Source organism: Mauremys reevesii, linkage group 7, assembly GCF_016161935.1.
Source record: "Mauremys reevesii isolate NIE-2019 linkage group 7, ASM1616193v1, whole genome shotgun sequence".
NCBI classification, from domain to species: Eukaryota; Metazoa; Chordata; order Testudines; family Geoemydidae; genus Mauremys; species Mauremys reevesii.
Window position 1 is genome coordinate 13,160,037 of NC_052629.1, and position 18,247 is coordinate 13,178,283.

At 43.1% G+C, this 18,247-nt stretch overlaps 1 protein-coding gene across 26 annotated transcripts in view; it reads left to right on the top strand.

Annotated features, from left to right (window-relative positions):
• ATRNL1 (attractin like 1) overlaps positions 1–18,247 on the top strand; it is a 1,032,651-nt gene that overhangs the window by 492,204 nt on the left and 522,200 nt on the right. For all 26 annotated transcript variants that reach the window (XM_039547653.1, XM_039547651.1, XM_039547655.1 and 23 more), the window contains one exon: positions 6,558–6,610. In XM_039547653.1, coding sequence (XP_039403587.1) covers positions 6,558–6,610 — 53 coding nt within the window. The remainder of the gene's footprint in view (positions 1–6,557; positions 6,611–18,247) is intronic.

Here is an 18,247-nt window from a genome sequence, read left to right on the forward strand (position 1 = left end):
GGCAGAACAGTCAGTGGGTCAGGGTTTCCACATGCCTGCCCAGCTGCCTTTGCTGCCACCGGTACCACCCCGTACGCGCCTAGGAGCATAGGTTCTCGACACCCCTCCCGATCCATCCTAGGCCCTTCCCCAAATGCCCCACCCCACCTTTTCCCACCGCTGTTCTGCCTCCTTCCCTGAGGGTGCCCCATATACAACTGGGGCTTGATCTAAAGGGCAGGTCATGTGTTGTTCCTCCCCATGCCCAGCCCAGGGCCACGGTGCTCTCCCTGCCCCATTTTACCTGCGGGGGGGGGCACTTTGTCCTCCCGCTGCACCTGCCCCCTTCCCCCCCCGGCCCATTCTGCCACTCTCCCTGGTGGGCAGGAGCCCAGGCAAGGAGCAGGAGGGAGCCGCTTTTAATGCTGGCCCCTCCTGGTCGCTGCTCTGCAGCCCTACCCAGCAGCTGCCTGAACAATGGTTTCCCCAGGAACTGAAATTTGTGGGGGTGTCAGGGCCAATGAGATATATAAAAGAGATATGAATAAAGTAAATGTTTTTGTTAGGATAATACAAATTTAACATAAGGCTAATGCAAGTTGCACCAAAACACACAACAGGTCTAGATTTCTAAAAAAATATATAATTTTTTTTAAAAAATATATTTAATTTAAATTGACTTTTGAAAAGAGAAATAAGAGGGAAGTCCTCTCATGGATCAGTAACTGGTTAAAAGATGGGAAACAAAGGGTAGGAATAAATTATCAGTTTTCAGAATGGTGAGAGATAAATAATGGTATCCCTGAGGGGTTGGTATTGGGACCATTACTGTTCAACATATTCAGAAATGATCTGGAAAAATGGGTAAACAGTGAGGTGGCAAAATTTGCTGATGATACAAAACTATTCAAGATAGTTAAGTCCCAGGCAGACTGCGAAGAGTTACAAAGGGATCTCTCAAAACTGGGTGCCTGGGCAACAAAATGGCAGATTAAATTCAGTGTTGATAAATGCAAAGTAATGCACATTGGAAAACAATCTCAACTATACATACAAAATGATGGAGTCTAAATTAGCTGTTAACACTCAAAAAAGAGATCTAGGAGTCATTGTGGATAGTTCTCTGAAAACATCCACTCATTGTGCAGCAGCAGTCAAAAAAGCAGACAGAATGTTGGGAATCATTAAGAAAGGGATAGATAATAAGACAGAAAATATCATATTGCCTCTATATAAATCCATGGTACGTGCACACCTTGAATACTGTGTGCAGATCTGGTCACCCCATCCCAAAAAAGATATATTGGAAATGGAAAAGGTACAGAGACAGGCAACTAAAATGATTAGGAGGATGAAACAGGAGGAGAAATTAAAATGACTGGGAATTTTCAGCTTAGAAAAGAGACATCTAAGGGGGGATATGATAGAAGTCTATAAAATCTTAACTGCTGTGAAGAAAGTGAATAAGGAAATGTTATTTAATCCTTCACATAACACAAGAACTAGCAGTCACCCAATGACATTAATAGGCAGCAAGTTTTAAAAAAAAACAAACAGAAGTACTTCTTCACACATCATAAAGTCAACTCGTGGAACTCTTTGCCAGGGGATGCTGTGAAGACCAAAACTATAACAGAATTAAAAAAAGAACTAGATAAATTCCTGGAGAATAGGTCCATCAGTGGGTATTAGCCAGGATGGGGAGGGATGCAACACCATGCTCTGAGTGTCCCTAGCCTGTTTGCCAGAAGCTGGGAATGGGCAACAGGGGATGGATCACTTGATGATTACCTGTTCTGTTCATTCCCTCTGAAGCACCTGGCCTTGCCCACTGTCAAAAGACAGGATACTGGGCTATATGGACCATTGGTCTGACCCAGTATGACCATTCTTATGTAAAAATTAATTATAATAATAATAAAAATGTTTAGTACAGAAACTCCCCAACATAATGACCTCTCAAGATAGCAACAATGTGAGATAACAACCTTGGCAAATAATGCATTTTAAAAATCGTGGCCTACTAGGAAACATTTATATAAGTTTCCATTCCCAGTCACAAATCTAGCATTCTGGAGCAAAGTCACTAAAATATAGTCCAACAAACAAATGTTTATTTAACATGCCCCTCAATTTTCCCTCCACCCCACTCACCGGTGTTGTCCTTGGTCAGTGGAGACTCAGAGTTCAGGGGTGCTTTCACCTGAGTACACCTCCCAGGTGGGGAGCAAGAAGGCACTTTGCTCATTCCTCCAGCAGCTCACTGTTGGCTCTGGCCGCTCCTGTTCATTGTGCCACCGTTCACTCCACCACTCTGTTGCCAATGGCCCTGTGCAGTCACCTTCTGCTGCAACCTGCCACTGTGACCTCTGCGAGTTGGTCTCTTGAGGTTCCACCAGCTCTCAGTGATTTCAGCTGAGCTCTCAGTGGGGGAATCTCATTATTAGTGCTGTCTGAGCCGTCTCTTCCACAGAAACACTGTCCCCACAGCAGGACTAAGCACTTAGACCTGATTATCGGTGATTTCAGCTGCAGTGGTCACATAACAGAACAAAAGACTCTCTGTGGAGCCTAATCAGCTCTGTCTTTAAACAGTGGAGAGGGTCAGGTCCCCACCCTCTCTCTTGATGCCCTCAATCAGCACAGGCTAAGTACAGTTCTACTGCCCTTTACTCATACAGTAAAAACAACTTTTCATACCCCCTTATCCCCCACATTCAAGTGATTTGTAACCCAACCTCAGCCAAAATCTATCACTTGGGCAACACAGCTCTGTTTGCTGGATATCTAGGTAGATTAGGTGCGAATGTAAATACAATCTGGCCCTGAAGCCTTTCCCCCCAGCCCCAGCTCATCACTAGCTGTCAGGGAGAGCTCATTTAGACTTTGCTTACAAATAATCATTTTAAATTATTAGGTTGGCCAACATCATTGAAATGAATGCATTGACATTGTCATAAAAAACAAGAGCTGTATAAGGAAGCTAGTCTATGTTCCTACTTTTCAAATCTATTATACTTTTTCAGATACATGTATTTTATCATACACTGTATATGCTTTTAAAGTGTGTATTAATGTTTCAATTTCAATTCAAATTTCCAAACAGTCACTAAATTGGCATGTAACTAGTTCACAAAACTGGGAGAGGGTGTTGGGAAAATTCAGGGAGGGTGTAGGGAAATCACTGTGCCTGAGAGAGCCTGGCTGGGAAAGAGGCAGCTTCAGCTCCCCACCCAGCTTGGCTGTCGGGGACCATGGCACCCGAACCTGGCCAGGAAGCGGAAACCATCTCCCCAGCCAGGTTCTCTCTTGCGTCCTGGCCTCTGAGCCATGCGTCCCCCAGGCCCACCCCACCTCTTCCCATCCCCACTGCTCCCCCTCCCCCCAGCTCCTCCAGCATGCCGCCAAACAGCTGACAGCAGCAGGTGGGAGGCACTGGTGGGGATGGAAACAAGCTGATTGGTGTGACTCGGTGTTGGGGGGAGTCCTATATCTGATTGTGTAATCAAAGACTGTATCATAATGAATACACAAGGGGGCTGAATCAAGGTTGCACAATCAACCTTAATTCTGGCATTTCCTAACTTCTGAGTGCTTGACTTTGTGACACAATTAATGTTTTAACATTTGTTTTGTGTGTTATACAATATATATGCACTTAATAAGTGCTGAGGTTACTGAGTAGATGAACAAAAAATAACAACTTTGGAATGCTGTGTCTAGCATAATACTTTTACTGGAGTGCTAATTTTAGGAAGTTTTTAGCTGTATAGAATGAGATATTTGCCATTAAACTGTAATTTGCAACAGTTCTTTCAGGGTGATGGGTGCTGTTCTCTTCTCCTTTTGTACACGAAGCTGTTTGGAAAATATAAATGACAAACAAACAAAACTGTGAAAAGCTGTGTTACTTCCATGGGACAATCAAGTTATGTTGTAAATGCCATTGATGCTTATTTTCTTCTATGGTGTTGTAACAAAGACTCAGTGGTATTTTTCCCCATTTTTGAATAAAATGAGCATAATAACAACCAAATATTACGTTGGAGAACTATTAAGGAGATCAGCAGCAAAACAGACTTGAGAAAATTAAAACTTAAATTGTTTTTCTCATAGGAGTTAAGCTGTTATAATTAGAGTATACTCCAGATTCAACAAATTGTTAGATGATATGACATCCAAGTTAAGCAGTTTTTCAATATTGCTCATAAATAAAATAAATCTAATGCAACATTCTCTTGCAACCAAGGTTCTTGAAGAGCACAAAACAATGAAAAACAAAAAGTGACAATAACTGAGTGATCCAGACCTTCCCATAGGAAAAAAGTTCTATAGAAATTAATAGATAATGATAACCTTTCTTCTGGTTTTCTGAACCATCCTATAAAATTTAACAGAAAATTATAACTCTGCTAGAGAATTCTGTGGAATGGTTCATAAAACCAAGAGAAAGGTTATAATTTTCTATTAAATTATGTAGGTTTTTAGAGTAATTTCTTATCTTATTCGTTTAATCACTATGAAATTCTGTAGGATATTTCGTAAGAGTTATAAAGCTGAAGAGAACAACTTATTTTATAAATAGGACAGGGATATTTTTCAACTTCTGGCATTGATATGCCTTGTCACCTACACAATGCTACTGCCCCATCTTATTTAGCAATAGAAGTAACTATCTCAAGAAATTAATCAATGAAAGGCTAATTGCAACACGAGGATTTGTTTAGAGACATCTAGGAAATCCTGGGTTTTGTTTCATGTTTTTACTCATTTCATTATTGTTATAAATTATAATTAATAATAATGATTTTCTCAGTGCTCCAAAAATGAGTTTGGTACCTAACACAAACAAAAATATAGTTCCTGCCCCCCGTAAGAGCTCACAATTGAACTGCAACATAAGTGAAAGTGATAAACAGAGAGAAGAGGAAGAGTAACAGTAATAAGAGGTCATGGTTATGTAGTAAGGCAAGAAAACATCTGGACAGCTCCATTTTTTTATTCCACTACTTCTCACGGGACAGGTTTGGGGAGGGCATTCCATGTATAATGGGGTCATGTGAGAGCAAACAAAAGAGGCATTGAGACTTCTGGAGCAGTGGTAGTAGGAGCACTGTTTATTTTCAGCTGCTTGAGGGCTAGATTGGGCATGGATGGAACAGTCACGCAGCAGAATAGGGAGTTGAAATGGAGTTTTTCATGGCTGGGTTAGGGCCTCTTAGGTTTTAGTTCCTGGTGCTCAGTGTAGTGCAGGGGCTCCACCACAGATGTTACCCTCTGGGAGCAGGTGGGCAGGAAATGGATGGTTAGAGGCAGGGAGCAGGTAAAACCATGGCTTCTCCTCCATGTAGTACTCTCTGCTGGATAGCAGAGCTAGCTGGACACATGGGGGAGTATGCTGCACCCCATAAAGGGTGTTGAAAATGACTCTTACCCCTTCAGCATAACAGGAACCTGGGCAAAATGGTGCCGCTGAAGGGTGTCCACCGCTTCCTCTGGGCTGTGTCGAAGCGGTGTCCTAAAGCCACAATTACATCATTTATACCATTATTTCAGACGATTTCTAGCAATAATACAGACAGTAAAGCAACAAATACATTTTGTTTCTGCTATCTCACTAGAAAACAAGACTGCAAGACTGCACATTGCAAGGTTACATTATCTTGCTTCCTCACGTCACCAGGGTCACAGTTAACCTAACTCATGCTAACTAACATTCATTAAGATCTCTTCAAAACCTTGTTAATTATTTACTGGCTTCCACAGCTGTAACCTAAAGCCATAGCATAGTTCTTTGGGTTTTGTATTTTTCTAGAAAAGTCTGTTTCTCAAGATGTATTTGAATTGTGACTGCATACCTCTGAGTAGATGTTGGTTATACATTAGCAGTGGAATAAACATAAAAGTTATGACAAAGAATATTCATAAACGGTTTTTGAATAATCTCATTTATTATTTGTATCCTACATCCCTACAGTGTGTGTAGCCATGGCCACTCCACCTCTCCCCCCCCATTGCCTCCATGCTAAGAAGTGAGTTATGGAGAACATGAAGAGGAAATGATGATAGCTGTCATTTAGAGCAGATATAGCAGATATGAATTTTGAAAGGCACCATAGCATTTTCTTTATTTTGCCTCTACTAGTGTTGTTTTAAAATTGATTATTTAAAAATTGGTTTATTGTTTTGTTTTTTAAACTATTTGGTTGAAACTATGCATGTTAACAGAGAATAGTTGTACAGTATATTACTGCTGTAGAACATGTTTTCTGAGGAAATACACAAAACAAAATGAACGATGTAACAATTTTGAAGATTTTGAACTCTCATCTTAACTTCTCAAGATATATATTCCAGATCTCAAATTACCTGTGAATTTAATACATAGCTAAAGACAGCGCTGTTGCATTTATTTGGATCTATTTTATATCAAATGTCTTAAACATTTACTCATCCCCACCTCTAATAAATTAAAACTGCCCCCTTATATTTTGAGGGGGGGAATGTTCACTCTAATGTTGTATTAAAAAATTATAAAATGTGTTTAATAGTAATTCAGTTCATTTTTATTTCTGCAGCTGTGACTCTGAAAACAGGTACCTTGGAAATCCACTCAGGGGAACGTGTTACTGTGAGTACTTAAATGTTTCATTTTCTCTAATCTCACAAATTAAGCACTGTATACACATAATATAGTGGGTTCATTTCCACAATAAAACAAATTAGACAGAATGTTTGGTGGATATTAATTTTTTGATGTATAAAGAAAATGCCCATTCAAGCCTCTCTAAGTACTTGTGAATTTATTTAAAACACCAAAAACTAGGCAAGTCCCCTCAAAATTGCAGCTGAAACTGAACACATTGAAACCTGCTCCCTCAGGCAAAGGCCTGAATGAACAGCTGAACTCTTGCATCATACACTCTAGATCAACATTCAAGAGCTCAGTCAGCCCAAAGAGGGAATATGGTATATTGTGGCTTTTAAACCACAACTCATGGTAGGGACGTGGAGAGGGATAGTACTATAGCAAGATACCCTGCGCGCAATACGTAAAACCATAAGAATGGCTGTACTGGGTCAGACCAATGGTCCATCTAGCCCACGATTCTGTCTTCTGATAGTGGCCAGTGCAAGGTACTTCAAAGGGCATGAACCGAACAGGGCAAATATCAAGTGATCCGTCCACTCAGAGGTTTAGGGACACCCAGAGCTTGGGTTTGCATCACTGACCATCCTGGCTAATAGCTATTAATGGACCTATCCTCCACGAACTTATCTAATTCTTTTTTTGAACCCAGTTATACTCTTGACCTTCATAACATCCTCTGGCAATGAGTTCCACAGGTGGACTGTGCATTATGTGTAGAAGTATATCCTTGTGTTGTTTTAAACCTGCTGCCTATTAATTTCATAGTGTCGTCTGGTTCTTGTGTTATGTAAAGGGGTAAATAACACGATCTATTCACTTTCTCCACACCTTTTTTGATGTTATAGACCTCTGTCATATCACCCCTTGGTCATCTCTTTTCCAAGCTGAAGAGCCCCAGTCTTTTTAATCTCTCATTTTACATAAGTTCTTTCATACTCTGAATAATTTTTGTTGCCCTTCTCTCTGTACCTTTTCCAATTTTAATATATCATTTTTAGATGAGAAAACCAGAACTGCATTCAGTACTCCAGGTTTGGGCATACAATATATTTATATAGACATTATTGTATTTTCTCTTATTATTGATCCCTTTCCTCGTGATTCCTAACATTCACTTAGCTTTTTTTGGCTGCCGCTGCACATTGAGCAGATGTTTTTAGAGAACTTTCCACAAGGATACCAAGATCTTTCTTGAGTGGTAACAGCTAATTTAAACCCCGTCATTTTATATGTATAATTAGGATTGTTTCCAATATGCATTACTTTGTGGTTGTCTACACTGAATTCATCTGCCAGTTTATTGCCTGGTCACCCAGTTTTGTGAAATCCCATTGTAACTTCACATTCAGCTTTAGACTTCCTAGAATTTTTGCTACCTCACTGTTCACCTCCTTTTCCAGATCATTTATGAATTCATTGAGCAGCACAGGTCCCAGTACAGATCCTTCGGGGACCTTGCTACTTATCACTTTCCATTGTGAAAACTGACCATTTATTCCTACCCTGCTTACTTTGTTGAAGAGCCTTTGGTGGGGGACCTTGTCAAAAGCTTTTTTGATAGTCCAAGTACATTCTAACTGGATCACCTTTGTCCACATGCTTGTTGACACCCTCAAAATATTTGAATAGATTGGTGAGACATGATTTCTCTTTACAAAAGTCATGTTGACTCTTCCCCAGCATAACATGTTCATCTGTGTGTCTGATAATTCTGTTCTTTACTATAATTTCAACCAATTTGTCTGGTACTGAAGTTAGGGTTACTGGCCTATAATTGCCAGAATCGCCTCTACGGCCTTAAAAAAAAATTGGTCTTACATTAGCTATCTTCCAGTCATCTGGTATAGAGGATGATGTAAGCAATAGTTTACATATCAAATTTAGTTTTTCCAAGATTAAAAATGACTCAGGTGTGAGAATCTTCCTCACATCCTCTGCAGTGAAAACTGATGCAAAGAATTAATTTAGCTTCTCCACAATGGTCTTGTCTTCCTTGAATGCTCCTATAGCAACTTGATTGTCCAGTGGCCCCACTGATTGTTTGGAAGATGTTTTGCTTCTGATATATTTTTAAAAATTGCTGGGTTTTGTTCTTCAAATTAATTTTGACCTTCCTAATTATACTTTCATAATTGACTTGCCAGGGTTTATGCTCCTTTCTATCTTTCTGGCTAGGATATGACTTCCAATTTTCAAGGAATGCCTTTTTGCCTCTTTTACCCTGTGTGGGAATGTCCTGGTTGAAGCTTCTAGGTGCTATCACAATATCAATATCAAATTATAATAAAGGGATGCAAGCATGGGAAGATGGCATGTTTCCTCTCTCAAGACTTCTGCGTAGACCTGCATAACATCAAACAGAATCTGGCCCCAAGTTTTTATTATTTCCCCCACCCACACATACAACTTAGACCTGCATCTGAGAATATGACGCTAAGAGAAGTGGCTGTATTTCTAAGGTTTCTTTTAATTTTAGACCATATTTTGTGTTTTAGAAATTGGAGGCTGTACATGAAACTTTTACTGCAGAACTTTTTAGTCATAGGCCACCTTATAAATAAATGTTGTTTGTTTGTTTATTTAAACAAGAAATAAGACCTACTATAATATAGACATGGTGTTGGAATTATTGGAGACCATTTTTAATTTCAGAAGGAGGAGAAAGCTACTATAAAGCACTAAAGCACTGGGAGAAGCTGTTCTAGATTTGATTTAGACAAATAGGGAGGAACTGGTTAAGAATTTGAAAGTGTAAGGGCAGCTTAGGTGAAAGGGATCATGAAATAGTAGAGTTCATTTTTCTAAGGAATGGGAGGAGGGAAAACAGCACAATAACTGTAAGGAATTTCAAGAAGGCAGACTTTAGCAAACTCAGGGAGTCGGTAGGTAAGATCCCATAGGAAGCAAGTCTAAGGGGGAAAAGTTGGCAGTTTTTCAAAGAGACGTTGTTAAGGGCACAAGAGCAAACTCCCACTGCATAGGAAAGATAGGAAGTATGGCAAGAGACCACCCTGGATTAACAAGGAGATCTTCAGTTATCTGAAACTCAAAAAAGAGTCCTACAAAAAGTGGAAACTAGGTCAAATTACAAAGAATGAATATAAACAAATAACACAAGTGTGTAGGGACAAAATTAGAATGGCCAGGGCACCAACCGCAGGGATCAGTGCTGGGTCCAGTTTAGTTCAATATGTTTGTCAGTGATTTAGATAATGGCATAGAGAGTACACTTATAAAGTTTGTGGATGATACCAAGCTGGGAGCAATTGCAAGTTCTTTGGAGGAGAACATTAAAATTCAAAATGATCTGGATAAACTGGAGAAATCATCTGAATTAATAGGATGAAATTCAGTCAGGGCAAATGCACTTCCACTTAGGAAGGAACAATCAGTTACATGCATACAAAATTGAAAATGACTATCTGGGATGGAGTACCGCGGAATGGGATCTGGGGGTCATAGTGGAACACAAGCTAAATATGAATGAACAGTGTATCACTATTGCAAAAGCAAACATAATTCTGGGATGTATTAGCAGGAGTTTTGTAAGCAAGACACAAGCAGTAATTTTTCTGCTCTACTCCATGCTGATTAGGCCTCAACTGGAGTCTTGTATCCAGTTCTGGGTGCCACATTTCAGGAAAGATGTGGACAAATTGGAGAAAGTCAAGAGAAGAGCAACAAAAATGATTAAAGGTCTAGAAAACATGACCTATGTGGGAATACTGAAAAAATTGGATTTGTTTAGTTTAGAGAAGAGAAGACTGAGAAGGGACATGACAGTTTTCAAGTACATAAAAAGGTTGTTACAAGGAGGAGGGAGAAAAAATGTTCTTGTTAACCTCTGAGGATAGGACAAGAAGCAATGGGCTTAAACTGTTGCAAAGGCAGTTTAGGTTGGATATTAGGAAAAACTTCCTAATTGTCAAGGTGGTTAAGTACTGGAAGAAATTGCCTCGGGAGGTTGTGGAATCTCCATCATTGGAGATTTTTAAGAGCAGGTAAAACAACCCCCTGTCAGGGATGGTCTAGATAATACTTAGTCCTGCCATGAGTGCAGGGGACTGGACAAGTTAACCTCTTGAGGTTCCTTACAATCCTATGATTCTGTGATTGACAGCAGCTGAACATACTTCTGACTGTACTGTCTTTTGGGCAGATCATTAGGTCTGGAAACTGTTTACTTATGTTGCCAGTTATTAAAGAAAGTCATGTTTCTCACAGAAAAGCAAAAGTTCAAGTGTAAGATCTCTCAGTTAAAGTTAATTCTCAAATACCTGGTTTCCGAGGTACTATTAGTAGAGGTTGCAGTTTTCATGTAATAGATCTAATTGAAAATGCAGAGTAAAACTGTCCCTTACGGTGTTCTTGATCAAACGAAAGCAACTGCAAAAATTCGATATTTACACAGCAAAAATTGTTCTTATTTAAAAAATATTTTTGAAGGGTTAAATTTTTGTATCAATTATTTTATTAATTATCTAAAGGCAAAGCTAGATAAAGAGCACTGGAAAGGTTTGTACAGTTAAAAAAGCACTATACAGAGGGTTTTTTCTTTATTCATATATTTTGGATAGGCGCATAAAAATTTATTTTGTTCTTTAAAAATAAATGCAGTTAAATTTAAGAGATGGAAAATAAATAACAGTAATAAGATTTGTATACCTCAGACACCCTTACTATCCTATAGCAGCTTGGGTCTATAAATCTTCTTGATCGTCTGAGACAAATTGTGCTATATCCAAGATAGCCTTTAACTCACTAGAGCTATTTGTCTTCTGTCAAATTTTAAAATATTTAAAGATCTTGTGGTTTTGGATTGATAAGTCTTTTAACAATTTTAATAATTTAAAATCTATTAGTTGTAAACACTTTCAACATTATCTAATCTGGTGATGATAAGGAACCTGCAAGGACTTAAATGAAATAGATGCTTTGTTTCTTACAGCTAATGGGTAATACATTATAGGTGAAAAACTTAATATGTTCCTATTAATTTGTGAATAATGTACCTAAGATTTCCATAACAATTTGTAGTTAATAGTAGATAATCAGCTGAGTCATCCATTTAAAACATTATACATATATATATACACACACACACATATGCAGACAGAGAGAGAGAGAGATTGTCTAAGTATATTAGATAAATATTTTAAAATATCACTTTACCAGAATGGCATTTTGGAATAAAAGATCACTTTATTTTTTAAGAAGACATGTATGTGGCCGTGTAGCAGGGTGAGCACCCGCTCCGGCCCTGGAGGGGTTGGAAAAGCCCTGCAGAGGGCTGGGGCTGGCCAAGGTAAAACCCTGGCTGATTGGGGGAAGTGGCTGCAGCTGGGGCCATGTCCCAAACTAAGCCATGGGGCCTTATAAGAAGGCCAGGGAAGCCAGAGGCAGGAGTCTCTCTCTGACTTGAGAGGGAGACAGGCCTGGCTGCTGGGGAACTCACCCAGGGGACCTAGTGGGAGGCAGATCTGGGGAAAGGCCTTGGGAGCTGGGAAGCCCTAGGCCAGCAACTCCCCAGGCCGTAGGGCCTAGTTCTAGGCCTCCTAGGTATTGGGCTTGCAGAGGGGCAGCCGGAGGGTGGGTAAAGGCAGACAGTCCAAACCCCTTGTTGCCTGTGATGACTGGCTGATAGACTGCAGTCTGCCCCAGGGTGCGGGGGCTAAACAGAGACTGGCAGTAGCCACGACTGAGGCGATGTGGAGATAGGGAGTGGGGGTTCCCCTGGGGTGGGGAAATCCAGTAAGACTGTGGGGTACTGCAGGAGGCAGAACCCTGGGATAAGGCACCCCGGGGTCCTGGGAGGGACACGGGGGCCACCAGCACACGGATCACCGGCCTGCAGAGGGCGCTCCTGGGTCGAAGAGCTAATTCCTGAGGACGACCAGCAGGAGGCGCTGCAGGGGTGAGTGTGCGGTGTGCTACAGGCCGGTATTTTCATATGTTCCATTTGCTACTCTCTAAGATTCATGTGTCTGTATAATAGCTTTCTCCTTCAGAATATATCTTCTCCTTTTGCTTGCTCTTGCTGTGATGAGGTATTATTCCTGTTTGTTAAAGCAAAAGAATGATTATTGTGCAAAGGTGAAGTAAATATTGAGGGGGAAAAACACTAAACAGAAATCCAAGAGCAATTAGCAGCTTGGTCTTAAGGAATAAACCTTCCATGCAAACTTGATTGCTTTATTGATAGTATTCCAAAGTTAATGGATGGAAGTGAAAAGCACTAGTAGAATAATTCAGTAAATCACTTAAACATATACTTATATGCATCCCTTTTCAGAACTGCACCTATGTACAGTAACTCCCCACTTAACGTCCTCTCGCTTAACGTTGTTTCGATCTTGCGTCTCTGCTCAATTACAGAACATGCTCCATTTAAAGTTGTGCAATGCTTTGCTATAACATTGTTTGGCTGCCTGCTTTGTGCACAGCTGGCAGCCCCCCATCAGCTTCCCTACAACTCCCCCCCCCCACAACTCCCGCCTGCCAGCAGACCCTCAGCGCCTTCCCCCTCCTGCCCGCGGCAATCAGCTGGCTTGCAGCGTTCAAGAGGGAGGGGGGAGGAGCGAGAACTCAGTGCGCAGGCTTCCCCTCTCTCCGCCGCCTCCCGAACGCCACAAACCAGCTGATTGCCGCAGGCAGGAAAGGGAGGGGGAAGGAGTGAGGATGCTGCGTGCGGAGTAAAGGGGAAAGGGGGGAAGAAGAGGCGGGTTAAGGGTGGGAGCTTGGGGGAAAGAGTAGAGTGGGCAGGCCGAGGGTTGAGCCCACCACCCCTGGTACTTGTAGAGTAAGGGAAGCTGCTGCTGTGCAACGTGCTTCTCCTAGCCTACGGCACCTTCAGCCTCCTTGCCTGCCTCATTGTCTACGGGTACGTCTACACTACGGGATTATTCCGAATTTACATAAACCGGTTTAGTAAAACAGATTGTATAAAATCGATTGTGCGCGGCCACACTAAACACATTAAATCGGTGGTGTGCGTCCACGGTCCGAGGCTAGCGTCGATTTTGGAAGCGTTGCACTGTGGGTAGCTATCCCATAGCTATCCCATAGTTCCCGCAGCCTCCTCCGCCCCTTGGCATTTCCGGGTTGAGATCCCAGTGCCTGATGGGGCAAAAATCATTTTCGCGGGTGGTTCTGGGTACAGCCTCACCCCTCCCTCCCTGAAAGCGGCAGACAACTGTTTCGCGCCTTTTTTGGTTGGTGAACTGTGCAGACGCCATAGCACAGCAAGCATGGACCCTGCTCAGCTCAATACCGCAATCGTGGATGTTTTAAACACCTCGCGCACTCTCGTGCAGTATATGCTGAACCAGGACCTTCAAACCGAGGCTAGGAGGAGGCGGATACGGCAGCGCGGCGATGACAGTGATGAGGACGTAGACACAGAATTCTCTCAAACCGCGGGCCCCGGCGCTTTGGAGATCCTGATGGTAATGGGGCAGATTCTATCCATTGAATGCCGATTTTGGGCCCGGGAAACAAGCACTGACTGGTGGGACCGCATTGTGTTGCAGGTGTGGGACGATTCCCAGTGGCTGCGAAACTTTCGCATGCGTAAGGGCACTTTCATGGAACTTTGTGACTTGCTTGCCCCTGCCCTGAAACGCCATAATACCAAGATGAGAGCAGCCCTCACAGTAGAGAAGCGAGTGGCGATAGCCCTGTGGAAGCTTGCAACGCCAGACAGCTACCGGTCAGTCGGGAATCAATTTGGAGTTGGAAAATCTACTGTGGTGGCTGCTGTGATGCAAGTAGCCAAAGCAATCACTAAGCTGCTGCTACGAAAGGTTGTGACTCTGGTAAACGTGCAGGCCATAGTGGATGGCTTTGCTGCACTGGGATTCCCTAACTGTGGGGGAGCGATAGATGGAACCCATATCCCTATCTTGGCACCGCAGCACCAGGGCACCCAGTACGTAAACCGGAAGGGGTACTTTTCAATGGTGCTGCAAGCACTGGTGGATCACAAGGGACGTTTCACAAACATCCACGTGGGATGGCCAGGGAGGGTTCATGACGCTCGCGTATTCAGAAGCACTACTCTGTTTAAACGGCTGCAGCAAGGGAATTACTTCCCAGACCAGAAAATAACAGTTGGGGATGTTGAAATGCCTGTCGTTATCCTGGGGGACCCAGCCTACCCCTTGATGCCATGGCTCATGAAGCCATACACAGGCAGCCTGGACAGTGGTCAGGATCTGTTCAATTACAGGCTGAGCAAGTGCAGAATGGTGGTGGAATGTGCATTTGGCCGTTTAAAGGGCGCTGGCGCACATTACTGACTCGCTCAGACCTCAGCCAAACCAATGTCCCCTATGTTATTGCTGCTTGCTGTATTCTCCACAATCTCTGTGAGAGTAAGGGGGAGACCTTTATGGCGGGGTGGGAGGCTGAGGCAAATCACCTGGCCGCTGATTACGCGCAGCCAGACACCAGGGAGATTAGAAGAGCACACCAGGAAGCAGTGCGCATCAGAGAAGCTTTGAAAAGGAGCTTCATCAATGGCCAGGGTACAGTGTGACTGCTGTGTTTGTTGATGAACACCCACCCCCCCTTGATTGACTCATTCCCTGAAAGCAACTCTCCCTCCCCCTTCGAGTACAGCTTACTTATGCAAATAAAGTCACTCTCATTTAAAAATCATGAATTCTTTATTAATTCATTAAAAAAGAGGGAGAGAAGTAAGGGTGTGGTTTGGGAGGAGGATAGGAAGGATGGAGAAGGCCATTAAAAAAATTTCACATTAACGACAGCCTTCTGGTTGGGCTGTCCACGGGGGTGGAGTGGGCGGGTGCATGGAGCCTCCCCCCACGCGTTCTTACACATCTGGGTGAGGAGGATATGGAACATGGTGAGGGTTGAGGGTGGTTACACAGGGGCTGCAGCGGCACTCTGTGATCCTGCTGCCGTTCCTGAAGCTGCACCAGACGCCGGAGCACGTCAGTTTGATCACGCAGTAGCCCCAGAGTTGCATCCCGCCACCGCTGATCTTCCTGCCGCCACCTCTCATCTCGGTTGTCCCTCCTGTCCTCACGTTCATCCCTCCTGTCCTCACGTTCACTGGCCTCTTTCCTGTAATTTGATACCACGTCCTTCCACTCATTCAGATGAGCTCTTTCATTGCGTGTAACTTCCATAATATCCGAGAACATCTCATCTCGCGTCTTCTTTTTCCTCCGCCTTATCTGTGCTAGCCTTTGGGATGGAGGAGGGATGGTTGAAAAATTTGCAGCTGCATGAGGGAGATAAATATTTAGAAAGATACATTTTACAGAACAATGGTTATACTCTTTCACAGTGAACAGCACTATTCACCTAGCACATGTGATTTCCCTACAAGGTCGCATTTTTCATCTTAATAGTGAGTGCTTGCAGCTCTGGAGTTACAGATCTCACAGACACAGGTCCAGGCATCAGAATTCAGCTTGCATGCAGCCATGGTAAGCCACTGTCTTTCGGCTTCTGTAGTGATGTACCCCTCCCCCCAACGCATGGCTAATACCACGCTAGCTCCCTGCTAATCAACAGCCTTCCCACCCCCCCACACCCACTGCGTGGCTGGTAGCTTGGGGAAGATCGCCGGTGACCAAACACAAAAAAGATCATCAGCATTTCACTCCTCCCCTCCCCCCGCTTCGCTACGTGCAGGAAAGGTTTTTTTTTAAGCTTGCAGTCCACGAACCCATTAGAAAAATGGCCACCCCCCTTACTTAAATTCCTGATTTTTAACCAGGTTATCCTGAATGATATCACTTTGCTGAGGATAACACAACAAGATAAAGAACGGATGCTTCTTGAATGCCAGCAGTCACCGGGACCATACGCTGCTATGCTTTGCCACGCAATGATACCTGATTACTTGCTACATGCATGGCGTGGTAAAGTGTCCTACCATGGTGGGCGGAACAAGGCTGCCTTGCCCAGAAACCTTCTGCAAAGGCTTCTGGAGTACCTACAGGAGCGCTTCATCGAGATGTCCCTGGAGGATTTCCTCTCAATCCCCGGACATGTTAACAAACTTTTCTAAGTAACTATACTGTCTGCGAATGCATCCCAAGTCCTCAGGGCAAATCAATCATTAAAAAACGCTTGCTTAAAAAACAATGTTTGCTATTTGCAAAGGTACACTCACCAGAGGTCCCTTCCATGGCCTCTGGGATAGTTGCTTGGGAGGGCTGGGAGGAGGGTAATTCCATCAGGGTGAGAAAAAGCTCCTGGCTGCTGGGGCTCACGGAGTGCTGTGTGCTCTCTGCTAGGTCTTCCTCCTCTTCTTCATCTTCATCTTCCCCGTCTGCATAATCCTCAGACATGGCAGAGATTACAACCCCCACCTCGGAATCCACGGTCAGGGGTGGGGTACTTGTGGCGCAGCCCCCTAAAATTGCATGCAGCTCAGCATAGAAGCGGCATGTTTTTCGACCTGCCTGCGGTCACTGGTGCACTGTGGGATACCGCCCGGAGGCCAATACCGTCGATTAGCGGCCACACTAACCCTAATCCAATATGGTAATACCGATACTAGCGCTACTCCTCTCGTTAGGGAGGAGTACAGAAACCGGTTTAAAGAGCCATTAAAATCGATATAAGGTGCCTCCTAGTGTGGACGGTTGTGGCGTTAAATCGGTTTTACGCTCCTAAAACCGATTTAAACACCTAGTGTAGACCAGGCTTACAATGCCAGCGGGCTGTGCCTCTGTGGAGTAAGGTGGGGGCACCTCCCAACTATAGTACTGTACTGTATGATAAAAAAAATTTCCCTGGAACCTAACCCCCCCATTTACATTCATTCGTATGAGGAAATTGGATTCGCTTAATATCGTTTCACGTTTTTCAGGAACATAACTACTACGTTAAGTGAGGAGTTACTGTATATGCTTAACTTTATCTTTAAGCATGTGTGTAACTGCTATCCCGAATACGGATATTTTCTTGAACTGAGGCCTCATGCCTTGATCCTGTATGATGCTGAGCACTCCTATATTTAGTGACCCTCAATTTTCTTTAAATGTAATGGAAATTGAATATACTCAGAACCTCACAGGGGTTCTCAGCACTTTGCAGGATTGAGCCCTTAATATAATGTCTTGTCCAAAGGGGCTGATCCTGTAAACATTAGTGGCATATAGTTTACTTTACCAGGCATTGCCATTGCTGTTTTCAGTATTTACACAACAGTATTGCCTAGAAGCCTTTCTCAGGATTGGAGTCCTGTTGCTCTAGGTGCATTACAAACTCTATTAAAACATACTCCCTTCCCCCAGAAGCCTACAGCTTAAGACCCAGATCTTGCAGTTCATGGGCACTCTGCAGCATCCTCACTGACGCCCACTGAAGTCCTTGAATGCTCCATTGGCACAGCATGTTGCAGAATAGAGACCTAAGAAGATAAGGAACATACACAGGCTGGAAGCATATGGATATAATCAAATATGCAGGGCTGCCAAGTATAACGCATCCAGCATCCCTGTCATGCTTTGTCATGACTCAACTGGCATCTCATGATCCAACTGAGGGCACGAAAGCAGCAGGCATTTGCTGCAGTTGTGTCTTTTGTTTGTCAGAAGTCACTGTGGTACTTGCTGAACAGGGAGCCAGATGCTG